The sequence below is a fragment of the Drosophila tropicalis genome, unplaced genomic scaffold, assembly GCF_018151085.1.
Source record: "Drosophila tropicalis isolate 14030-0801.00 unplaced genomic scaffold, ASM1815108v1 contig_859, whole genome shotgun sequence".
Classification (NCBI taxonomy): Eukaryota; Metazoa; Arthropoda; class Insecta; order Diptera; family Drosophilidae; genus Drosophila; species Drosophila tropicalis.
The window spans coordinates 5,840,631-5,863,636 of NW_027173353.1; the positions used below are offsets into that span (position 1 = coordinate 5,840,631).

Here is a 23,006-nt window from a genome sequence, read left to right on the forward strand (position 1 = left end):
AGTTGGAGAGGAGTACCCTGTACATAAGTTTGTGGATGCCAAATGAGATTCAAGATACAAGACATGCGATCCCGCTGCAATGGCGCCCATTGTTGCATATCGTGCACTTGAGGAAGTTGCTCCACAAAAAAAGCAAAATCTCACACGATGGGCCATGACGGTTGAGTGGGTAAAACGAAAAGAGAAGTGTGTCCATCAATTAGCAGATCAACCGGCGGGACAGGTGACAAAAAATAAAATCACAACAAAACAATGTCAGACAACCATAGACGAAATTATTCTCAATTGAAATTAAATTGAATGCCGCCAAAGATCAACACAAAAAAGAGCGTGAGAGGGGGCCGCGGGGTAAGACAGATGCGACTTGAAACCATCCTAAAAATAGATGCCAAACAAATGCAAATGCATTTGTTGGGGGTGAATGTTGGCATTAGGCAAAGAGTTGTCCCCATGCATATGTAGACATGTTCAATGAACTTTGGTAGTAAAGAAAAAAAAGGAAAGACGCTCTCCATCCTCCACTTTACTCATTAGGATTATAAAAGGGGAAACAAACAGGAATCGCCTGGTTAGTTGTACCCTAATTCAGGAGCATTTTTGATTTACATACATATCTATTTGATTTTACGTTTATTTTCGTCTTTTGTATAAATTGTAGAATGTTGTTGTTTTTTTTTTCTCTTTTTTATTGTTGTTTTGGCATGCGTTATTGAAAACATCTGGAACGGCGGCAGATTATGACTTTTCCTTTGCAATTGAAAATGTCAAGAACAGATACATATAGAAAATGAGAAAAATCAGAAATATATATAGCCAACATTATGGCAAATTAACTCTGTATTTATTTTCATACACGTAACAAAAAAAAGGGGGAAGAAAGAGTAATGACAAAGGCTTTCCAAGTTTTTGACCAAGATCTTAAGGACTCAGTATCAAAATGAATCAGTTATTTGTTCGGTTGCTTATGCAAGACTGGATATCGGTGCAAAAGTTTATGCAAACGACGCCCATGTCTTTGTATTCCTACCATTTTTGTTGTTTTGCCAGGTTTATTACCCATTTAGGGCGGGTGAAATGGAGACTTCTCACTTGTTTTGTGGAGCAGCTAGCTAGTTAAACGTTCGATGTCAGAACACAAACTGATCAAAGACCGACAACAAATGGGGGAAAAAACCAGGCAGAAGCAGCCGGCCAACAGCTGTCGGGCATAAAAGATATTCACTGCATGTGCAGGAGGGTGTCATTGGGGAGAGGGGACCAGACCAGTGGTATATGCATGGCGTGGGCGTGGCAGCGCCAGTGATCGTAGCATAGCCAGTGCAGCGCAGCGTAGTTTGCCAATTGCCAATTGGACTTTATTGCTAATAGAAAGTGAATGTGATGTTATTCAGCTGCAATGCCAGACTGATCCTAGGAAATACACACACTTACAGCCATATGCATGCATTTTTTGTCTTCCCTAGCCGGCGAAGCCGTTTGTAGAGTTAACTGTTAAATTACAAGGTTAGAAGAAGCATTCAAAGAGATTGCAAAAATGCTTATTATTCTTTTGATCTTTCATATTTCCTTCCTTACACACACACACACAAGCACACACAGATATTTGATACATATGTATACACGATCATACCTCGTTTGTTTTCAGCTCCTTGAGTACACCGCGGCTGGTTTCCAAGATTGAGTTTTTAAACTCCATAACATAAATACACAAATCACAACGTTTAACAAAACAAAATACGTTCGACAAGTGCTATTTTGAAATAAGTTTTCCTGCTTTAGCGATTTATTTGCAACAAAATTTTCGTAGCGGTCCCGCGCAATTTCTTTGTATTTTCACTAGTGATGGGAATTTGATCGATTATTGGGTTTCAGGATACATCGATGGTTTTTCCATTCAACGTTAATACGTTAAAAAATTTAAATAAAAATCAATGGCTGTTGGATTTGATTTTTGACATTCTTAACGAAAAGAGGAAGAAAAAAAGGAAAAGGGTGAGTAAATTGTTGATTGATTCCTATAAAAAACATTATTTATGAGCAAATTAACATATTGTTTCTTTTTTGGGGCCCATGGTCTTGCAGCCCTACTAGTGATGATAAATAGTTCGATTGTCCCAGTATTTTAGTATTTTCTATCGTGAGCATTAATGCTGGCAACCAGTGTTTCGAAATGTTGATACTAACGATATATGTATCTGTCCCTTTTTCGCTTATTGACTTTTCGCAAATTTAAAAGCATCAGTTGCGAGCACTATTAGACAGTTATATTTGAAAATTCAAATTGTATGTTTTTGTTTTTATGGGATGATTTATTAAAAAAATATTGCTCTTTGCCACGCATAACATTTCTTTTCATTATCATTTAGGTAACATTCAACGAGTTTCTAAGCGCATTTTACTATTAAAATATATATTAAATATATATATGTATGTCTGTATATAGAATTAGAATTGAAAACTACTAATTGATAATACATAATGGTAATAAAGTAATTGTAATATATATATATATATATATATATATATATGTATAATCTAAAAATTATTGTTTAATATTTATACGAATTAATTCAAAAATGGTTTGTTAATAATAGCACAAAATTATGAATAAGTGTAACTACTTATATATGATGTCTTTTTCAAGTAATTCTCTCCAGGTGTTTACAACACAATCACTACATAGTATTATATATGGAACAGCTTTTCTCGAGCGTGGAGGAGAGGATGGATTAGGATTAAAAGTTAAGGTTTGATGATTTAACAATTAGTGATAAGGTTTTTCGTGGGATAAAGGAGACCTTTGAAAGGTTTAACAACAGCAGGAAGCATACTTATCAGTATTTATTTAAGTGACTAATACTGGATCTGCTCCATAATTTTGTCGACTGACTAACTTAAAAGACTACTACTCATTCATTCGTCGTATGGCGGCGCTGAAACTTTCAACTAGTGCTACTTAAAGCCTTACCCCCGAGAGCATTTATGAACTTAAATTGAATATACATATTATACGTATGCTTAAAGGAAAATTTAAGATTATTGGCTGACCGACCTTTTCATTATAGCAATATTTTCCATTTTAAATTTCCTCATTACTTTCTTGAGCAATTGAAACTTTAGATATAACTACTAAGTTAGCTTTTGTTTTTTTTTTTTTGTTTGAAAAAGTTAATAGCTTAGTTTAGTATAAAGTATTATCAAATTTGTAGACTGCAGTTAGCACACGTTATATGGATTGGCCAACCACCAATGTGCAAACCTCAATAGATCGATCTTAATTTGTCCTCTATGTTATCACATTGGTGGCCCATCCTCGTGTATTTTGGTCGTCCAAATGCCGGGCATTAGTTGAGGAGGTAGATTCGATTGTGGTGTAGTCAGTTTTCGAATAGTATTACTAGAGATAATTGGATTCGTGCTGGGGGCATAGCCCTTGTTGTCCATCCCCTCGATAATGGTGAATTGGGAGGCTATATTCTGAGCACCCTGGTTTGAGCTTCCTGATGCCGGTGAACTGGAGGTGACTGGCTTAGTTATGGGATGTGTGCGTGGACTGCTGATTAGAGCCGTGCAAATGCCGCCCCAAATGGCCAATGAAGCGAAAGCGGTTTGTGGTATTAATTGACCAAAAACAACTGTGGAACCAATGAACGGCGCACCCAATAGCCAAAATCGTGCCCAGCAGATAGTTGAGAATGCAGTGATCTTCTTTTTATCATCGGTAACCAATTCAACAGTGCAGGTTGTCAATATAGAGAGAGTGGTCGAGATGGCCATTTTGGACACCATTGCAGAGCACATTAAAAGGGCCACATTAGCATCGATAGGGATTTCACCGGGTTTAGGTACCAACCAGCCACAATAGGCTATACAACCGGCAATTATGTTAAATAGTCCCGTCCATAGCCACTTGCGTGTGGTCTTCAATATCAGGAACAGACCGAAAAACGTGCCCATCATCTCACTGAAGCCGGCAACGAATGTATTGATATACAAGTGCTCGCGACTAAAGGAGCGTATATTCAGCAACATGCCGTAATAGACCACAATATATAGGGACCATGCCAAGTGAACACAAATGATATGACGTACGGCCTTCTCTCCCTTCCACATGGACCACCAACCACTCGGCGGTGGTGCATCCATGGCCGTCTGCGCTTGAAGCTCCAATTGCTGATCAATGTCATGTGGCAAGCTATAGCGTGTCCCATTCATTTCAGCACACTGCAACAGAATCTTTTTGGCCTCTTGTACACGACCGCGGGCAATCATCCAGCGTGGTGAGTCGGGAATCCATCTGGGTAACAAGCGAAGAAAGGCTTTAGTAACATTTCAATAAATTATTGCAGATTTTTCATGCTTACTGCCATAGATAGATAAGTATTACAGTAGGCCATGAAATGGCCATGTATAGATGAGACCAACTGGACCAGAAACTTGCAACGCCCGGCAACATCATGACACCAATTGACCAGAACTGCTCGAATAGAGTTGAGACGCAGGTGCGATATTTGCCACCGGTTATGTCGGCCACTGGAAAAGAGAATTCACATTTAATATCCACACAATTCGAATTGGCATTGCTTTTTTGAACTTACTGATCATTCCACCTGCGGTATACATCTGGGCACAGCATACAGCCGAGAGGCAACGGAAGAACACATGCAATTCATAGGAAGCCACATGGCCAGTTAGATTTCCACAGAAGATTTGTGTGATCATGCCAAAGAGCATAACATTTCGGGGACTAAAGCTGCAGACGAAAACAGGAAAATTTAAACCCCGACACTTTTTTAGGACTTACTAAGGACTTACTATTTCAACAGCTGATTGGCCAGTATGCCGCCAGTGAGGACACCAAACAGATGGAAGAACTGCGTCACCGATACAAGGATATCACGTGAGCAAACCAAATCGTATTGAGTCACCACCGAATGATAGCTTGCCTCATGTTGAAACTCTGTGCAGGGTATCACATTGGAATTCCGTGCCAATGGCTTCTCCCACACTTTTGGTTCCTGGGCGCTGTTCTCATAGTTGTAGTAATGATGCGCATGCTCTTGGGCATCCTCGTAGATATTACAGAAATCAATGCTAAATTCCTGATCCTCACGTTCCTCCTTCTGCGGATGTGAGACCTTTATCCACTCCGTTTGATTTGGAGCGCCCATCGCTTGGGGCGGCTTACAAAAGAATTCACCGTGACGCGGAGCTGGTGCCGTAAATATGATGCATGCCATGAACCATGATGAGGGTATTTTGCAGAGAAAGATCAACAGAACAGTTCTCAATTGCCATTTACCCCATGGGCCAGTGATGCGACCCACTGCATCGACTTTGGTTTGCATTTTGTTATTTGGTTTTGGTGCTGGACCCTCGAGTTGGGAGAATGTATCGTTGGGATAATGTTTGTACTTGTACTCTTGGTCCTCTTGATCGCTTGTTGGCGAATTTCTATCCAATGATGTATAAAAATTGCCCTTAAGCTGGTGGTTGTTGTTGTTGTTGTTATTGTGATTATTATTTAGTAGATCAAGAGTGGGCTGAACCGGCTGAGATAGTTGCACGGGCAAGCAATTAGTCAAAGAGTTGCTACGTTTGGGCGTGGATGTGGGCGTCAGTAGTGCTAGAGACGAAGGAGCCAATGGCGTATAGTGCCCAGCAGTGCTATTCACTCCGGATATGTGTGAATTGGAATTCAAATTGTGGGTTTTCGGTTCGTCTTCCTTTACGGGCAATAAAGGCGACTCAGCCTGTAAATATACAAGAAAAAAATTAAGTCATTTTAAATATATTGTATATTGAAGGACAAAGACTCTAATTGGTTATTTTTTGTTCATGTTCAAGTGTTGATATTGGTCTATAAATTTGTTGTCTAGTTCAACTGAAAAGATTCTTCAAATCAAATAGCTTCTATTTCAAACACTCAATAGACAGCCCATTGACCTGGCAATAGCCAGACCTTCAGCATACTTCGACACACAGACAAAGGCAACACTCTTGATTATGCCCAAGTGCTCTTGAAGAGCGCGCCAACTCAAGTTGGGGCCAAGTGCATCATCATCATCATCATCATCCTCGTCATGGGATTTCGCACATATGTGCTGAATAAATGCAGCACATGGATATAAATTGCATTGATTACCCGACTACACCAACTGCCATTTATAGCCAATGCCTTGGGCAATATAATAGAGAGAAAACGGTAATTGAGCAACCTACACTTTCATAGCAACTCGGCTGGCTCCTGCTTATCCTTTTGCATTGAAAAATAAATATACAAATTGAAATTTTGTCCTTGTTGCAGTTGAAACACATTTGCAGCTTTATATGTATGTTAATACTCTTTTGCTTAATAATCTGCCATATGCTTAATACGGCGTAATACAGATATTACGCATACGACTCGTTGTACTTAACAAAATGTTTCAGTCAAAAACCACCAAAATGGTTTTTACATTACTCTTTTCATCTTCTTTTTCCTTTTAATGCCTCTCCTGATGACCGTTTAATCAAGCGTAAAAAAGACAGAGCTTAATTACCTTTTTGCACGCAGATTATGTTGGCTGATGCGACAGCAAAAAAAGGTACAACAAAAATTATATATACCTCTAATAAATTATGCAGTCAAAGGTAAACCACCAAACACGGACAGGTGAATAAATATGACAAATATAAGAGAGAGACACAGAGAGTGCCCGAAATCGTTAAAAAGACTGTTAAAACCTTATCATAGAATAAATACTAAATATACTAAATACTAATAAATATTGAAATTATTAGATCGTCTTAGAAAATTCTTAAGCAGTTATTTTAATCTGCCATCTGCAGTTGAAAGCTTTGCCGTTCTTTTTTCGCTTCTTGTAGTTCGAATTCCCAACTACTTTTAGCGTTGACGATAGATTTATTGACCTCAAGCTGGCTAAAACCCAGTTATGATTATATTGAATTATAAACTATATGAAAAATCATTTCTAATATGTCGAAAATTTTTCATATTTTGAGACTTACAAAGTTTATGTTTTTTGAAAAGATTTACAATTTTGATTTTGCGAATCTTTTGTTCAAATTCAGATCCTTCTCAATCTCTTAATGTCATAGAAAACTTGTTAGAACAATTTGCGACTCGATGTTTGGTCATTTTTATGATGTATGATAAATATTTTAAAGAAAATTTGGTCAAAAATTATTTGCAGTGGTTTTAATGCAAGGTAAAAGATCTCATTTTCAATCAAATATTAAATAATTCGTAGAATACACAGAATGTTAAGACTGTTTTTGGCAAATTTTTAAACAATTTGCTAAAAATGTATATATAAATTTATTTTGTAGAAGAATTGTAAAGGTTTTTACTGGGGTGATAAAGAGGGTAAGAGGCAAAGAGGTATAAAAGCTTTTAATAGGAAACTAGTTGGATATCATTCTATAAAATCGTATATACAATTTATTAAAAAATATTGAAAATCCTTAGTGAATAGCAACTAACAATTGTTGGCCATCTGTTTTGAATACATTCGCAGATAACTTTGCAGCACTAAAATAATCCCTTTTGTGGATACCAACTCAACTTGAAAATTTTCATTTTCCACGCTTACTTTCCGCTCATCCCATTTGGTGTTTTTATTTTTCTTTTGCGTTTCTATTGGAAATTTGTTTTTATGTTTGTTTTTTGTGGGTTGACAAACGTCCTTGAAACAAGAAAAGGCTCTGGCCTCCTAACTAAGTCAACCCCACAAGCCCCCGCTTTGTCTTTGTGTTCTTCCTTTCACGTACACTCGCTACAATTGTTCACAATTGTTCACAATTGTTTTTTTTGGCTGCTCCTCGTTCGTTTTGTTTTTTTTAGTTTAACTGTCATTAAAGTTTTTTCTGTGTGTGTTAGCGTTGTTTTCCCTTGTTTTGAGTAAGCCACAAAAAAAAGGTAATATGCTTTTGTTGTCATGTTAATGTGGCTATACATGTATGAATGTATGTCCCAGGCCGCTGTGATTGTGTGTGTGTGTGAGAGAGACTTTTTATGCAGAATTTTTTATGACAAATCGGTTTGGGGCAAATGTCAAATCGATGTAAAAAGAAAACCTGTAACCTTCCACTCTCAATGGGATTTATGCATAATGCATTAACCGATTTTTGCATTGCATTGCAAAACCAAACCAAAGAAGGTGAAGAATTTTGAATTTCAAGGTCATATCACTGTCAGTTTAAAGGAGTTGGCAAAAACGCCCTCAAGTATGCAATACAATTTTTGAATTCTTTGAGTTTTGCCCACTCAGCGAATGGTTTCGTATTCTTTTTTTTTATTTTTTTCTGTCTATTTTTATGGCGTCAATTAAATGTTGTTGACAATACCCCCAGCACTTGTGTAAATAAATTCTTTCTTATTTCTGTTTTTTTTTCTCATTCTCTTTTTGTTTTTGCCCTTTGGTTTTGTTGTTGTTGTTTTGTTGGTGAAGGTTAATGCTGATTTGCCATTGTCTGTTTTATTGAACAAATAATATGTAAGTTCCTATTTTATGGTCACGCGACCAATTGGATGGTTCATTAAACTTCCAATTTCGGGTTTTTGTGTAATATGAAATTACTCATACGCCCCGTGGTGTTATCAATTAAGAAGTTAAGGCCAAGACAGGTTAAAGACGTTGGTTAACTTGTCAACTGCCATTAGCAGGTTGCCAAACATGACTAAATGACTGACATGCTTACCTTTGTGTGCCGGTTTCTTTTAGCAGAAAAGGTCGGAGACCAACAGGTAAGAAGCAATCTGTGAATTTTCTTAAGCTTTGTAGTCCGCTGCTGGGCTATATATGTATACGTGGCTTAAACGCTTTTCTTCACATTTTATACATAATACTTGATTTAAATATTAACTTGTGTGATAAGTAAACTTGCAATAATAAATAAATGTTTTGTTAAACGATTTGTGTTAATTGCCAAGGCTAATTCAAAAATGACGCCTTGGAAAGAATTATATAATCCGTTTACGTAGTTAACACTTTGTTCGCTACAATTCCTTGTGGAATTTAAATTGCGACTTGTCTTTAAGTTCTTCTAGCTTTGACTCAGTGATGCATAAGAGTATTCCCTGTCCAGCTCCCTTTCGTTTTAGCTGTTTCTATTGTCCTTTTTTGGGGGGGAATTGTTTACATATTCTGTGGACTTGCTTGATATTGAGATCGACATGTGTGACTAAGTGTTTCTTTCCTGAGAAACAATAATAATTTGTTTTGAATTGAATTATGGCCAAGCAATAAATAAATATTAAGAGGCTTCTCAATTTCCCCAGGGAACAAAGGAATCAGCTGGCTGTAGGGGAGGCAGAGTACTCTATTAAAGTCTATAGATAGAACCCTTAAGGGAGGAGGAAGAAAACGGAAATGAATATAATTTCCTGATTATTAAAGGAAATAGCAAAAACCGCAATCAAGGCTAGGAAACTTTGCTGATTATCTACTTTAATTAAAACAATGGCCAGAGACTTTAAGATGAGACTCTGTCTCACATCCCCGCTACCAATCAGTCATCGACCAAAAAGGCAGAACCAAAAAGGAAAAAAAGCCATTGACATTGGGGCCTCAGTCAGGCGAAAGGTTGGTTGGCTGCCTGGCTGGCTGCCTGTTTGGCAGTCAGGCTTATGAATAATTTATGGCTGGATTTTTGGGCTTTACGCGTTATTAAAAACTCGGCTGGGTAAGACGCAGTTTTCTTATTTATGAAACGATTTGTTCCTGCTGGATGCTAAGAGTCTGAACTTTATTGAAAAAATCAATTCCAAATGAAAACTTTTCAGTTGAATAAGCAAATTTTGATTCTGCTTTGTGTTTTTTTTTTTTGTTGTTCTTCCGTCATAACTTTTTTTGTTGTCATTGTTATTCTTTTTAGCAGTGAATTAATTAATTATTGTGTCCTTACAATCTTCATGAAACAACAATAGCAATATGTAAGACTTGAGCTCTGTTCTCCAAGGTAACAACAATGAGAAGACACTAGGAAAACTTTCACCTGGCCCCAATGTGTGTGTGTTTCTTTTCCTTTTGTGTTGTGCCCCCCTCAAATATGAAGCGTTGACAAGAGCAACAACAACAACAACAGCAACAATAAGTTAATTGGAACAATGGGGCCAAGAAAGTGTTGTTTGGATTTCAGTTTTATGTCAGCTAAAATGTTACAAGATGTAGCTAGATGAATGTCCTTAGCCCCCACAGGCATTTCCCTTGTTGTTACTCTTATTGTGTTTATTGTTTCAGCTCATCTCTAAGTGAAGTGTTCATGTTGTTGTTGCTGTTGTTTACTCGAAGAAAAGTACAATCATCGTTTAGGAAGCTGCCCGTATAAATTACTTTAGTATCATTTGATTTATTACCAGGTGAAATAATGCTCAAAGAAACTCATTATTCAATCATTTAGAATGTTTACACAGACAAAAGAGTTAAAAGGATAACCTTGAAAGACTAAGGGTACACTTAGTCATCAGGGAGATTTCAAGAACACTCATAATTCTAATTATGCTCTTTAAATTTCTTTCGATTTTCAATAATCACATAATAAAAGATATTGCTTTTCATTTATGAAGTTTTTTTGTCTTGTCCTCAAGTCATTCACAGTCTCCAACTGTTGCCCCCAAGTATTTATTCAGTTAAATGGCCTAACAAGCTATCGTGACTAGACATTGAACCAGACACAAAATAATGTCGAGCATAAATATTTGATTAGTTTTGTCAAAAAAAGTTTGACCCCCAAAAACCCAAAAGCAGAAAAAACGAATACTTAAGCTTTTGTTTTTGTGTTGAAAACCTGTGCAACAGGAAAAGGTTGATGGCTGTTTTGGTTGGAGTGTGGCACGTGTTATGCAATGATATGGTAGTAAATATATACTATATATATCTACATACATATGTGTACTCGATATGCCAATGTCGAAGTCATAAACATGCGTCTGAAGTGTCTAAACAATTTGGCACAGCATGGCGTATACTTAATAAATGTGTGGCCCGTTTGCAACTGATGTATTGTCTATGCGTGTGTGTGTGTGTTTGTGTGTGTGGGCGTCAATAATAACTATGAATGAAGGACTTAAAGTAACTTGATTCTTATATATGATATGCCTTAATGGTTATTCAATCAACATTTAATATGCATATACTGTCAGAGATATAAAATTTAATTTAGAAACACTTTTCTACCAGCTGCGTCTTTGTTTCTCTATCTCACTCTAACACAATGCCAATCAATATTTGTTTGTGCGTCGGGACAACAAAATGAAATAGGTTAGAAAAATACTTTAAATCGCGTCTGTCAAGAGTTGTTATCCCTTTTGCCCTACGGTTAGTCAGGAAGAGCTTATCTTTTTGCCTACAATTGATGCTGACATTTTGCAATTTTTGTCAAGGCAATCAAAGCGAACAGAATAAAAAGTATGGAAAGCCTATAAAAAGTGAAGAAAACCAGCAAAAACCATGTAACATAAGAGGCTTAAAATTCTGAAAGGTTTTTACATTCATCAAATGCTTTACACATTCAACATATATCACCATCTGCCATCCAGAACTCAATCTCTTCCTTTTCCTTCTCATATTCATCCTGTTTCTTCAAAAAAAAAAAACACACACATTTCAATTGCTTAGACATACACACACATGTGAGTTGTTGTATGTGCGTGTGATTTCTTTATTTAAGCCGCCAAATAAATCATTTCTACCAAAACGAACAAAACACTCGCGGCATTGACATTTGCATATTCAATTAGAATGAAAAGGCAGAAGCTAAACAAAATTCACTCAAATAAAAAAGAAAGCCGCCTTAAATTTCTTCAGAAAATTCCTTTATTCGGTGCTTGCAAATTTCCTTCACATAGATAAATATATACATTTTGCTTATATGTTCGTCAGACATTTGGAAATGTCAGCCGATTGCAAAAATCTGCTTTGGTCACGAGCGAAACGCATAAAATTTACCCAATGCCCGACCACATTCAATAAATACAAGTACAGTGGTTCCAAGCTTCTGCAAAGTAGAGCCAAATAAAGTACAAGTTGGAAAAGAGAGATGAGTTTGGGTTTAGTTGTGTTTACTTACAAATAACTTTCAATAGATGCAGCTAAAGACATACAGATATATATATATAGAATATATCTTGAATGACAATATAACCACTGTAGCGCATCGGCTGATGTTTTAGTAAGTCATTTTACCAATAACAAGCCAAATAAATGGCTGTGCCTCATGGGTTTCATTTCAGGACTGCGTCTAAGCAGCTTATGAAACAAACAAACAGAAACACACACGCAGACAAACCCCGACACACACATTTCTAGAAAGCATCTGTAGAAGGGGAATGCCAATAAACATAAATGCCACAAAATTTACTATACATAGTTGACCTTGGTTCTAATATGATTCTGTGTATGTTGGCTATGCCAGAAGCTGCCGCAATCATTTAATCGCATGCGGTGGTCATTGATGGCCCGAACGCCGCATCATAAAACATATTTAGTCTCACGGACAGCATAATTGTTCACACACACACACACAAGAGCATCGAAATTTAATTATCCTCAAACATAATCAATAAGTGGACCCCAAAAAGTGAATTATCTATCTCAAGTGTCAAGCAATTTCTGCTCTATATAAAATCATAAGGATTCCTCCTCGCGTTGCTAAAAACAAAATTCACTTGATGGCTTCGATTTAGTTATTGTTGTAGCTGCTGCTGTTACATAACAAATTTTCTTGTTATTTTATGTTGTTGCCCATGTAAATAGGCGAAAATTGGATTTATTTTGAATTTGGATAACATGTAATTGAAAAGGGAAAAGATTTGCTTCGTCAAAAAAGATTTTGTGAAGATTTTGTTGAAAATTTAATGTTGTGAATAAGAAGTGCCTAAATTGTAGGATAATTTACTTAAATGGTGGCGAATAAGGGCATGTAAAAGGGACAAAAATTGTCTTTCCTCAAGATAGGGAGAATAGGTCTAAAATAGTCAGATAAAGAATTACACAGTGTGACACAATTTTCAATATTCTTTCAATTTGGTTCTCTAAGAAGTTATGATGAAACTAAGTTAACTGTATGGTCAAGATTGTCGGACCCTAAACCTACATTTGTTGACAACAGAGAACAGAGGATTCATTTGGAAAAGCCACAACCAAGTGGAAGAGTACGAAAGAACTGAAATCCACAATGTTGTATGTTGTCTCACATTCAGACCTATAAATTGATTGATTGAGGTAAGCCAAGTGAAATCAATATCAATAATATTACTAATCTCATTCTAAACAAAAATTACTTTTGGCTAGTGTTACCATGTTATTCCAGGTAGCAGATAACAAATAAAAAATAGGCATTACATAAACTATGCATATTTAATTATATTTTTTGGTTCTTTATTTTTTTAGCGAGTTCATTGGAAGATGAAAACACAAAAAAGAAAACAAAAAACAGTTACAAAATAGCTCGCTTCAGTCCCCTACTTATCAAAAGCTTCCTGAAAATTATGTTGAAATAAATTGTGTGTATTTATCATAATCCCTGTTTATCCATCATCTTAGCATCTTTGCTTATCTGGTCAGAAGCAAACATATTTTTTTTCTCTCTCTTGTCTCTATCTCTCTTTTGTTATTGTCACGCAAAAAAGAAATTGCCAAGCGCAGCTGAAATGTATGCTATAAAAATTTTTATGACACATAATTTCAATTAGCCGACGACAGCGACAACATGGAAGCCATCAGACCAGACGAGACGAGACTAGAACAGATTAGATAATTGCTTGCAATGCATATTATACTTACTTTAAAACGTATACAAAAATATCATAGTCGTCGTCTCAATTGAAATCTAATGCTCTTTTTTGAAGCAACAATTGCATTGTCACTTACGCTTGAAGAGTTTCTGACGTGGTTTAATTGCCTGGGCATTATTTAAACAATTGCTTTGCCCTTTGTTTATTTGTATTTTCATTTATATTGTCGTTTTTCGGTTGCTTTGCTTTAATTGCACATTAATGGAGGTACTCAAGGAGCTTTTGTTGTTGCCTCGTCCCGCCCCACACCATTTGTGTTTGTTGTTGTTGTTTTTATGCTTTCTTTTGGTCTCAAAAGGATTTACTGGTATTTAAAAGGCATTTCTTTGTGCTCGAGAAAAAGAATAACAGAAAGGTCGGTAAAAAGAGAAATTCGTCTTCATCATGAGCTACTTTCCGTAACTAACTAAACAGGAAAAGCTGCCCAAAAAGACATTGCCAGAGATTTGTTTTTAAATTTTTGTATTTTTTTTTATATCCTTGAATTTTCATTCCCTTGATTTCTTTCTTTTGAGTCCTTGTAATCAATACATAATTTATGTTTTCTCTTTTGTCAAGTTTTTCCTTTGGAAAGGAAATGAAAATAATCCCATAGCCATTTTTCCCCATTTGGATCCTCAACTTGCACAGTGATTAAAGTTTCAAATAACCAACATAAGCCATCTGATTAGAGCATAAGAGGAGAGAGAGGAGCCCAGGATGAATACGGAAACGAAATGCCAAGGAAAATGAAGAACGGTTACCATTTACTATATAATTTTCATAGAGAGAGCGCGTGTGTGTTTTATGGCTTGATTTGCCTTCATTTGATTTTAACTATGTAGCTTTAAATTGCCAAGTCCTTGATGGCCATGAAAATTTTCCAACTACATTTGCCATAAAATTGTGTAGTTGACTATCCTCCCAGAGGCTGGGACCAATTGAATGCCGTTCCATTAGAGTGGACTAACCTAATGTAAGTAGCCTTGGCCTAGGTTCAATATACTTTTGTCGCACTCTAGAAATGCAAATTTTCGAGAACGAAAATCGAAAAGGTCTGCGACAGAATGAAAACCAATTAAAAGCTGCCTGCTCCTTATCGCTTTTTAATAAATAATAAAAGTGAAATGATTTTTTGTTTGCCTTTGCTGGAATTAAAAGAGGGGCCAAGAACCTTTTTCATCCTCAACAAAAGTTGAAGCTCAACTTTTGCCCATCAACGAACTTTGACCTGGGCTAAGCAGAAAAAACTTTTGCTGGCTAGCCTTTTTTTTTTTTTGTCTTTTCCAGTTTATTTCGTTTCCCTTTAAAGTGGCAAATTCCTGAACCCTGGCAGGCTCAACGCAAAGGACTCATTTGTGTGTGCGTGAAATCGGTGAGGCGGAAGGGCAATGAAACTAACACAGTGGGCCTATCAAAGAGAGGATTAAATAAGGAATGTTTTTGCCTATTTTTTGTTTAAAAATTGCCCTTTTTAATTTTTGTGGAGCAACAAAATCATCATTGTCTACACTTTACAAAGTTAAAAGGTGGAATAATTAATAGGCGAGGGGACTTTCACTTCACTTCCCTTGACCACTGTACTTCCTCCCTTGTTAACCGTTTGTAATTTGTGAGTCGTCACTTTATGGGCCTCTCCAACCCATGTGCCCAGGTCCCTTATTGTCTTTTACAACATACTTTACTTTTGGGTATAATTCATATATAAATCTGTCAGAAACGAAAACTTTCTGGTCTTTTGGCCTAATAAATGACAATTTCCTTTGTCAATTGCACATCTGTGCGGTTATATTTCTTTCTTTCCTTCCTACTCCGTATTATTCCTGCCCGAAGTTCATTATCATTTATCAGCCGATGTCCAGACATCAAGTTATATTTGACTTTAACGTAGGCCAAGAAGAGTTGTTGCTTATTTGTGTGGGTAAAGAAGGGGGAAAAGAGACAGTGCCAAGAGAGAACACGCGATTCTCTCTGGTTTTGGTTAAGTAAATTGGTTTGGAAATCAGCTTGATTACCATTCGAGACTGCTTTGCGTGCCGTTTGCGGGGGAGCAATTTGTTGTAGTGGCTCAAGATGCGATTTTTGTTATTTGCATATTGTTGAGATCCAAGTTCAAAGGTTAAAAAAACAAAGTTTGGACTTTAAATTGCAAAAAATGAAAAATGAAAAGCGGTTTAAGGCCTTCATGTAAAGGTTATTGGAAAAAAATTAAGTGAGGATTCGGGATTAGGTCACTTAAATAAACTTAATAAAGAACAGTCAAAAAACTCCATACAACAACGAAACAGTGTGATTTAGATGTCCTATGTAATATTTTAGAACAATATTGATAGAACGTTAAGTTAGTTTTGCGTTTTGTTACCAATGTCCACATTTAACCCTTTTAAGCCCATCACTTAATTTGGGCTTCCTGCTGATCCATTAAGCTACGAATTCCATATATTTTAAGTTATGCATATAATTTGCTATAAATTGTCAGAACTTCATTCATTCGTGCCAGTCAAAAGTCATTTTTGAGAACTAAATAGACTAAAACTATTTTAGCTGTCACTTTTGATTTATAAGTTAACTTGCCTTTGCATCGAGCCTATCCCCTTTGAAGTGACAAATTTATCAATTTCATCCTCAGATCGCCATAATAAATATCTATATATATGTATATATATGTAGATGGAGATGTTTGTATGTAGGTATCCTTTTTTAGTATTCCCAAGCAAGGCGCGTGTTTTGTATTTACTAATTTGCATAGGACTCTGCGACCTACTTAAAAAAAAAAGAGTAGAAAAGCGAGGAAATTTGCATAATCTCTGGGAGTGTGTGGTGTGTGTGTGTGAAAATATTCGCATTTATCGCATGCGCATGTTAAAAAGAATTCTGTCACCTTTTTTACTTGATGTTCATTTATTTTTGGTTTCTTTTTTTTTCTTTTCAAGTCAATACGCTCTGCTCGAACTGAACACGTGTGCACATGGAGTTATCCCTTATGGTTAGCGGAATCTGTAACACTTGGCAATTTGCTTAATTAACTAAACAGCACGTGTTTAGTTAGTTAGTTACCCGTGTTAATTATAAAGTCAAATCTTGACTTGCTCTTGCATGATGTCATCTGTGGCTAATTTTAATTAAACAAATTTTGCGCAAAAACAAAAAACAAAAAAAAAAAAAGAACCAGCGAAACAAAACAAAATATCTAACTTCTAAACTGAGAAAGAGAAACGTAAGCAAAAATGGCGAATTACGAATGGCAAATGGAAAATGTATACATATATCCTTAGATGTCAGCCAACAGATATTTAATGTTGACCCTTTGTCGGTGAGTTCAAGAAACGCGCTGCCAAAGTCAAAGTAAACAACACAATAAACAGAAGGACAGGACGCCCGAGAAAGGACTCTTGAAAAGAAGTAGATGACAAGAACCTTTACTCTCCACGTTTAGATGTTTGTGCTGGGAAAAAACTAAACGGCCATTTGACTCATTTAGCACGCCAGCAGCACCAAAGTTCCAAAGCTCTCATAAAAGTTACCCGAAATTCGGGTGGGGAGGGGCATTGATATACGCTTTGACTCCTTGGTGAATGATTGACTACATAATTGAATAGATTTTGATGAATTATTTTGTAGACCTTTTGGTCTACCAAAGGTTTGTTTTCGCATACCAGATTCCGCACAATTGAGTGGAAAATGGAATTAGTGCATAACTTATTCAAATTAGCTGAAAACGAAACCACAATTGGCCAAATAAGAATCTGCAATTACTTACAATATATGCTTTTTGCCAGATAAATGTGTAGATGTGTATCTTGTGGTTACATTTACATATATTGATTGTAGATCTAGAAATTCTAGCTCATTTCAATCTGTCACGCATCAATTATAGAGAGATGCGGGTATTTAAACAAATAAACATTTCAAATGGGCCAACTTAAGTTACTTTTCTTGCATGTCCTTTCCTTTAGCTAATTAAAAAGTTGTTTATTTAGAGAGTAAATTAACAATGGGTAGATATTTGTAATTTAGCTAAAACCTCGAAATGATTTCAGAACTACTATTGTTTCTTAATATCCTTACTATGGTAGAAACTTTCTTGAAATGCCAGTATCCTGTTACAAGTTCGTTCAAAGAAAGGGCAACCCTTTCTCTCTTTTTTTATGGCTTATTGGCTAAAATCTTCTCACACCAGGAATCCATATACTAGTTTAACCCTTTTCCTATTATATGCGTCCCATAACAGAAATCTATTTTCACATAATTAACTTCTAGTTGTGGTAAATTAATCAAGGCGCTTTAATTGTATGACTTAGGGCCAATTATTGGGCAATTAATTGTTAATTAATACAAAGCAAATGGAGATATTCAAATATTTGGCTTCACTTAATGTTGGTTCCAATGGAACAATACAAAATTTTTCAACTAAACTCAAAATGTTAAACATTTTCAAACGAAATGAAACATTAGGAGCTTTCCTAGAAGTGTCCTTTGACACTGATTCAAATGAAGCTTCATTACGCATGTTAAACCTTCTGAGAAGAGTTCAAGGACCAGGAAGAACATATAAGAAGCTAAGCCCACAAAGACATATTTTCACTGCCCGCCAGCCCACCCACAAAGGACAATTTCAATCTTATCTGTTGGCACGCACAATTTACTTTCGCTTTCAGTCAGCAAAGTTTCTAATTATCTAAAAACATAAAATTACGCATACATGTGCTGCTACTAATTTATACAATATGTACCGTAGTTTCATCATCATCATCGTCTTCGTCATCATCGTCATCATCTTCATCGTCGTCGTCATCATCATCATCTTTATTCGCATTTCCATTATCAACTCGCGTCTCATCATTGCACGTTGCCAAGTTTTCGTTAGCGGATATAACACCACTAATACCACCAATGGCATTACCACTTCCACTTCCACAACCACCAGAACCAGCAGTGCCACTTGAATTCTGGTTCTGATTGTGGCCTAGTCCATGACCATTGCCAACATGATTGCTATTATTGCCGTCGATGCTGTTGCCGCTATCCGTGAGCATAATGCGTGAAAAGAATGGCTTATGGAAAATTGTGCCTGGTGAATGCCTTAAAAAGTGTTTTACACTGAACTATCTGTAGTTGAAATTCATTTGCACACACACCCGCACACACAAACACACACTGAATACTTGTCAATTCGTCGCGTTTCAAGTGAAGTTTAGATTGATTATGATCGATTTATAATAGAGAAAATGTTTCTCGAAATATTACGTATACGTCGACGCTTCTTAAAATTCTCCATTTAGTTGGCTTACGAAAAAAATAATTTTGAAAATCAAAATGAACTCAAAATAACAACGAACAATTCTTCCGCTCTAGTCAATGTATTCCGTCTTGTGCTGGCGTCTGCCCAACGCGCAACTGATTTGCCAAAACCAAAGAAATAATGGAAAAAGTCATGACTAAAAAAACACAACAAAAAAAAAGTGAAAGCAAACAGCTAACTTAACACAAAACACAGAGCTTTTCCAAGCCAGACACTTCGGTTTTTCCTTGCAGTTTTTCACGAAGTTCTGGCTAGAACGACACTGAAAACGAAACTGAAACCGAAACTGAAAAAGCGAAACAAAAGCGAAAGCTTTCCTCTAATGGCATGCGGCATGTGGAGTTCATTCACGGAATTTGTTCTGGTCACGTGCCCCACGCACATTCTCCCTTTCGCCCCGGAAAGCCAATCCGTAACTATATCCGGGCTAACACTGAAGCTGAACTTTAAAGCTTTTGCTGTCCAACACTCACACACACACAGAGGCAACAGAAGCAGCTGTTGCTGAACTCTGGAGCTACGTTGATTCTGTCCCTGATGTTTTCTTTCTCTCTCTCTCTTTGAAGGTTAATGCTTTCAGGCCATCAGCTGGAGTCACTTCAACTTCCTTTCATCCTTTGATTATTTCTGCTGAGAATTAATTGTTGACAAATTAACCATGTCAGCTAATTGATCCAAATCAAATTGCTCTCAACTATGCCAAGGCATAAACAAAAGCCTAATCATTTATGAATTGACCAAACAATAAGAATAACCAAAAAATAATAATAATAGTCACAATGAACCACAATGAAAGCCACTGACGCACGTGCCACTACGTGCCGGGCATTTGTCTACCCAGAAAACAACAAAAAAAGTAAAAGAAAAGACTCATCAGGTCATAAAATTGTGGTAACAAAAAACTAACTTAAATATAGCTTAGGACAAAAATATAAGGTTTGAGTAGTAAAAGACTTTGAAGGACTAAGCTCTGAGATCATAAAATGTCTATATAGACTTGTACAATTATAGGAGATGTCTTTATAATAAGTATCATTAATTGATTGCCCATCAAAGCCAATAATGAGACATTAATAAGTATATATCTATTTGTTTATGGCCTGGTTAAAGTTCACTCATTAAGTTGTTAAGCAGTCTAAAGTTTAATTTAAATTTGAATAGTAGAAATTATAGAAAATGAGAGATGTAGATATTGAATGGAAAATTGCATGATTTGCATGACATTAAAGTTTAAATAATAACGATAATTTCTACAAATATAAAACTAACTCAATTAGTTGCATTTGATATTGATCACCTGCTAACAATGACAAAGAGAAAAAAGTCACCTAAAGTGAACCCTTTTTGGGTCCTTCAATATACATACACTTAATGCAATTTGCAATTTGCCGCCCTTTGAATTGTGGAAAATATTATTTAGCATTTGAAATCTATCGTGCAGGTCGAATAAAAGCAAATGTCCCGTTGTAAATGTTTGCTCAGACTGTTAATTTATTTATTTACAAATCAAATTTGACAGTTGCCGCCCTATCAATGCTCGAATAAGGGCGCTAATAAATTGTACATCAACAACTTTTTGTATGTGCTTGGGGGAGGAGTGAGAAAGAAAGAAAGGGCGAAGAGAAGAGTAGGGGGAAGTTAGAGTGTCTCTGTCCCTGGGCAAAAGTTGCTGCTTGGCACGCGCTTCAAACAAATTAGACAGAAATTTGTTATTGTTGTTGTTGTTGTTACTGTTGTTGATTACGCATACGCCGCATGTTACGGCAGTGCAAGAACAATAAGCAAAAAAAAAGTTTGCTTTTATTTTGTTTCGAAAACAAATGTAAACATTTTATAACCAAATTTAATGAGTTTCAAAATGTGTGTGTATGTTTTGTGTGTGTGTGTTTTGTGTGTGTGTGTGTGTGTGAACAAAATCCAATTTTCTTTACATCGTCATATGCGGCGTATGAGTTACAATATTCATTGCCCTAATTGTTTGCTGTTACAGTCAATTAGGCATTCAAATTGAACTTTATTGAATTTATCGTATCAGCATCCTTAGACTTAAAACAATACATTTGTCATGTAAATATTTAATTAAGTCAATTATAAGATAAATCAGGGCATAACAAGATTTCAGAAAACAAGGGGAATAAGACATCTCACATGCATGAGTCTTTGGTAAGTTGTGTAAGAGACAATCCTAACACATTTCCACAGACTGTGGCACAAGTGACTGAGCTCCAGACTTTAGGTTCTTCAATTCACCTGAATTTTCACCATCACAATTTTAATCTCCACTTTTTCCGCCTTCTGTACGGGCTGCTCTTCCGGTGGCCGATTTTCGAATTGTCCCTGCTCCTCCATTTCGAGTAGCTGCTGCTCATCTGTGGCCATTAAATTTACATCGGGATGTATGAAACTCATTTTATAAGTACTACAAACCAATCAAACTAATATACTTTTCTCTCATTTTGCTGTTGTGTAATGCACTTTTTACTTATATAATCACATTGCCTCAAAAGAGAACATGAACTTGGATAGTTTTCAATAAATCTTTTTTCGCTTTTATTGGTACATTTGTGTTTTGTTAACTTGGTAATTAATTTGGTTGTTAAATATGAAATTCAAAAAATATTTTTTCTCTTTCGTTTCGCGTCAAAGTTGTCGTGGCAAGGGCCGTGGTCGTACTACAAAAATCTGTTCAACAATTTGTTGCCTGATCAATGAGCAAGTGACGGGTTACGTTATGGGATAACGGGTTGGGGGTTGGGGGTTGTGGGGGTGGTGCTGGGTACGATGTACCATCCAATTTCCGTTTTGTTTAGCACCCAAAAGGAAGAGCCCGAAGATCGGTGCGAAATGCCTTGATGATGATCTTCTATTAATAGCTTAGACTCATTTGTCGAAACATTCAAAAGAATTTTTCTAAAAATTCAACTCAATGGGGAAATGCACTTCCCTCATTGCCATTGAGCAAAGTCAAGTTCAAGTTTAATTAGTGTCGGTGAGTGAAAGAGTTCATTACGCTATGTTACATATGTATGTATGTATCCCCCACCAATCCGCTTCCCCCATGCTGCTTCCTCCTCTACGTTTATCCCAACTAAATCTATGTACTTAACTGAATACATATGTTTCACTGCCAGCAAAAAGGAAAAAAAAGAGAGAACTAGGGGAAAGAATAAAAAAAAAAACAAAGCACTCATACGCCCTGTCAGCCAACAATTGACTATTTTCTGTATTTCTATCTTTTGGCTTTGGTCTACGTCGTGTTTCGTTTGCTTAAGTGTTTTGTGTTTTTTTTCTTTCTTCTTTCCCTCTGCTGTTCTTCTTCTTTTTTATTTATATATGTATATATGAAGGTGTCGCCTTTTGTTATTATTTGACATTTTATTTGTTTTACTTTTCTTTTGGATAAACTGAGTGTGTGTGTGTGTCTGTGTGTGTGTTTTTTTGTTTGTGTCATATTCACCCACAGATCAGGTAACCCACAAAGCCACACAGATATCTTTCAAGTATGTTTTAGATACATAAATGCCAAAAATCATCAAATGAAATCAAATCTGGGTGAGTGAATTTGATATCAACTAAGAGTTTCTTCAAAGAACATGACAAATTTTACAGTTTTGAAATAGAAAAGTTGATTTCCTATGACTTTTGAAGCATTTACTAGATTCACTTATCTATATATATGGAAATATATTAGACTCTCAAAGAAATATTATGATGGCTTTTATTGCAAGTCATTAAAAAAACATCTTAAATGTATTTAAAAACGTCAACTTAAAAGACACATACATAAATTATTCCATTTTTGGGTGATTTCAAAATTTGTTGCTCTTTATTTCTTGAATTATATCTTTTATTTGGCATTAACAGATTGTAAAGTAATTTCATATTTAAAAATTGGCCCTAATTTTATTTCGCTCTACTTTTAGTGGC

The 23,006-nt window shown here is 36.1% G+C and overlaps 1 protein-coding gene across 4 annotated transcripts; it reads right to left on the bottom strand.

Annotated features, from left to right (window-relative positions):
• Positions 1–2,594: 2,594 nt before the first annotated feature.
• LOC137582102 (solute carrier family 22 member 3) lies at positions 2,595–21,726 on the bottom strand. 4 transcript variants are annotated; one of them, XM_068296540.1, is made up of 6 exons: positions 21,507–21,726; positions 21,330–21,448; positions 4,816–5,753; positions 4,599–4,753; positions 4,365–4,533; positions 2,595–4,297 (listed from the first exon to the last, which is right to left on the bottom strand). In XM_068296540.1, the coding sequence occupies exons 1-6, from the start codon at positions 21,532–21,534 to the stop codon at positions 3,295–3,297; spliced, it is 2,412 nt and encodes an 803-aa protein (XP_068152641.1). In that variant the 5' UTR covers positions 21,535–21,726; the 3' UTR covers positions 2,595–3,294. The 4 variants fall into 4 exon arrangements, with proteins under 4 accessions (XP_068152641.1, XP_068152640.1, XP_068152639.1 ...); XM_068296539.1 differs by having other exon boundaries at positions 21,330–21,726; XM_068296538.1 differs by lacking the exons at positions 21,330–21,448; positions 21,507–21,726 and adding an exon at positions 18,511–19,249.
• Between the last annotated feature and the right edge of the window lie 1,280 nt (positions 21,727–23,006).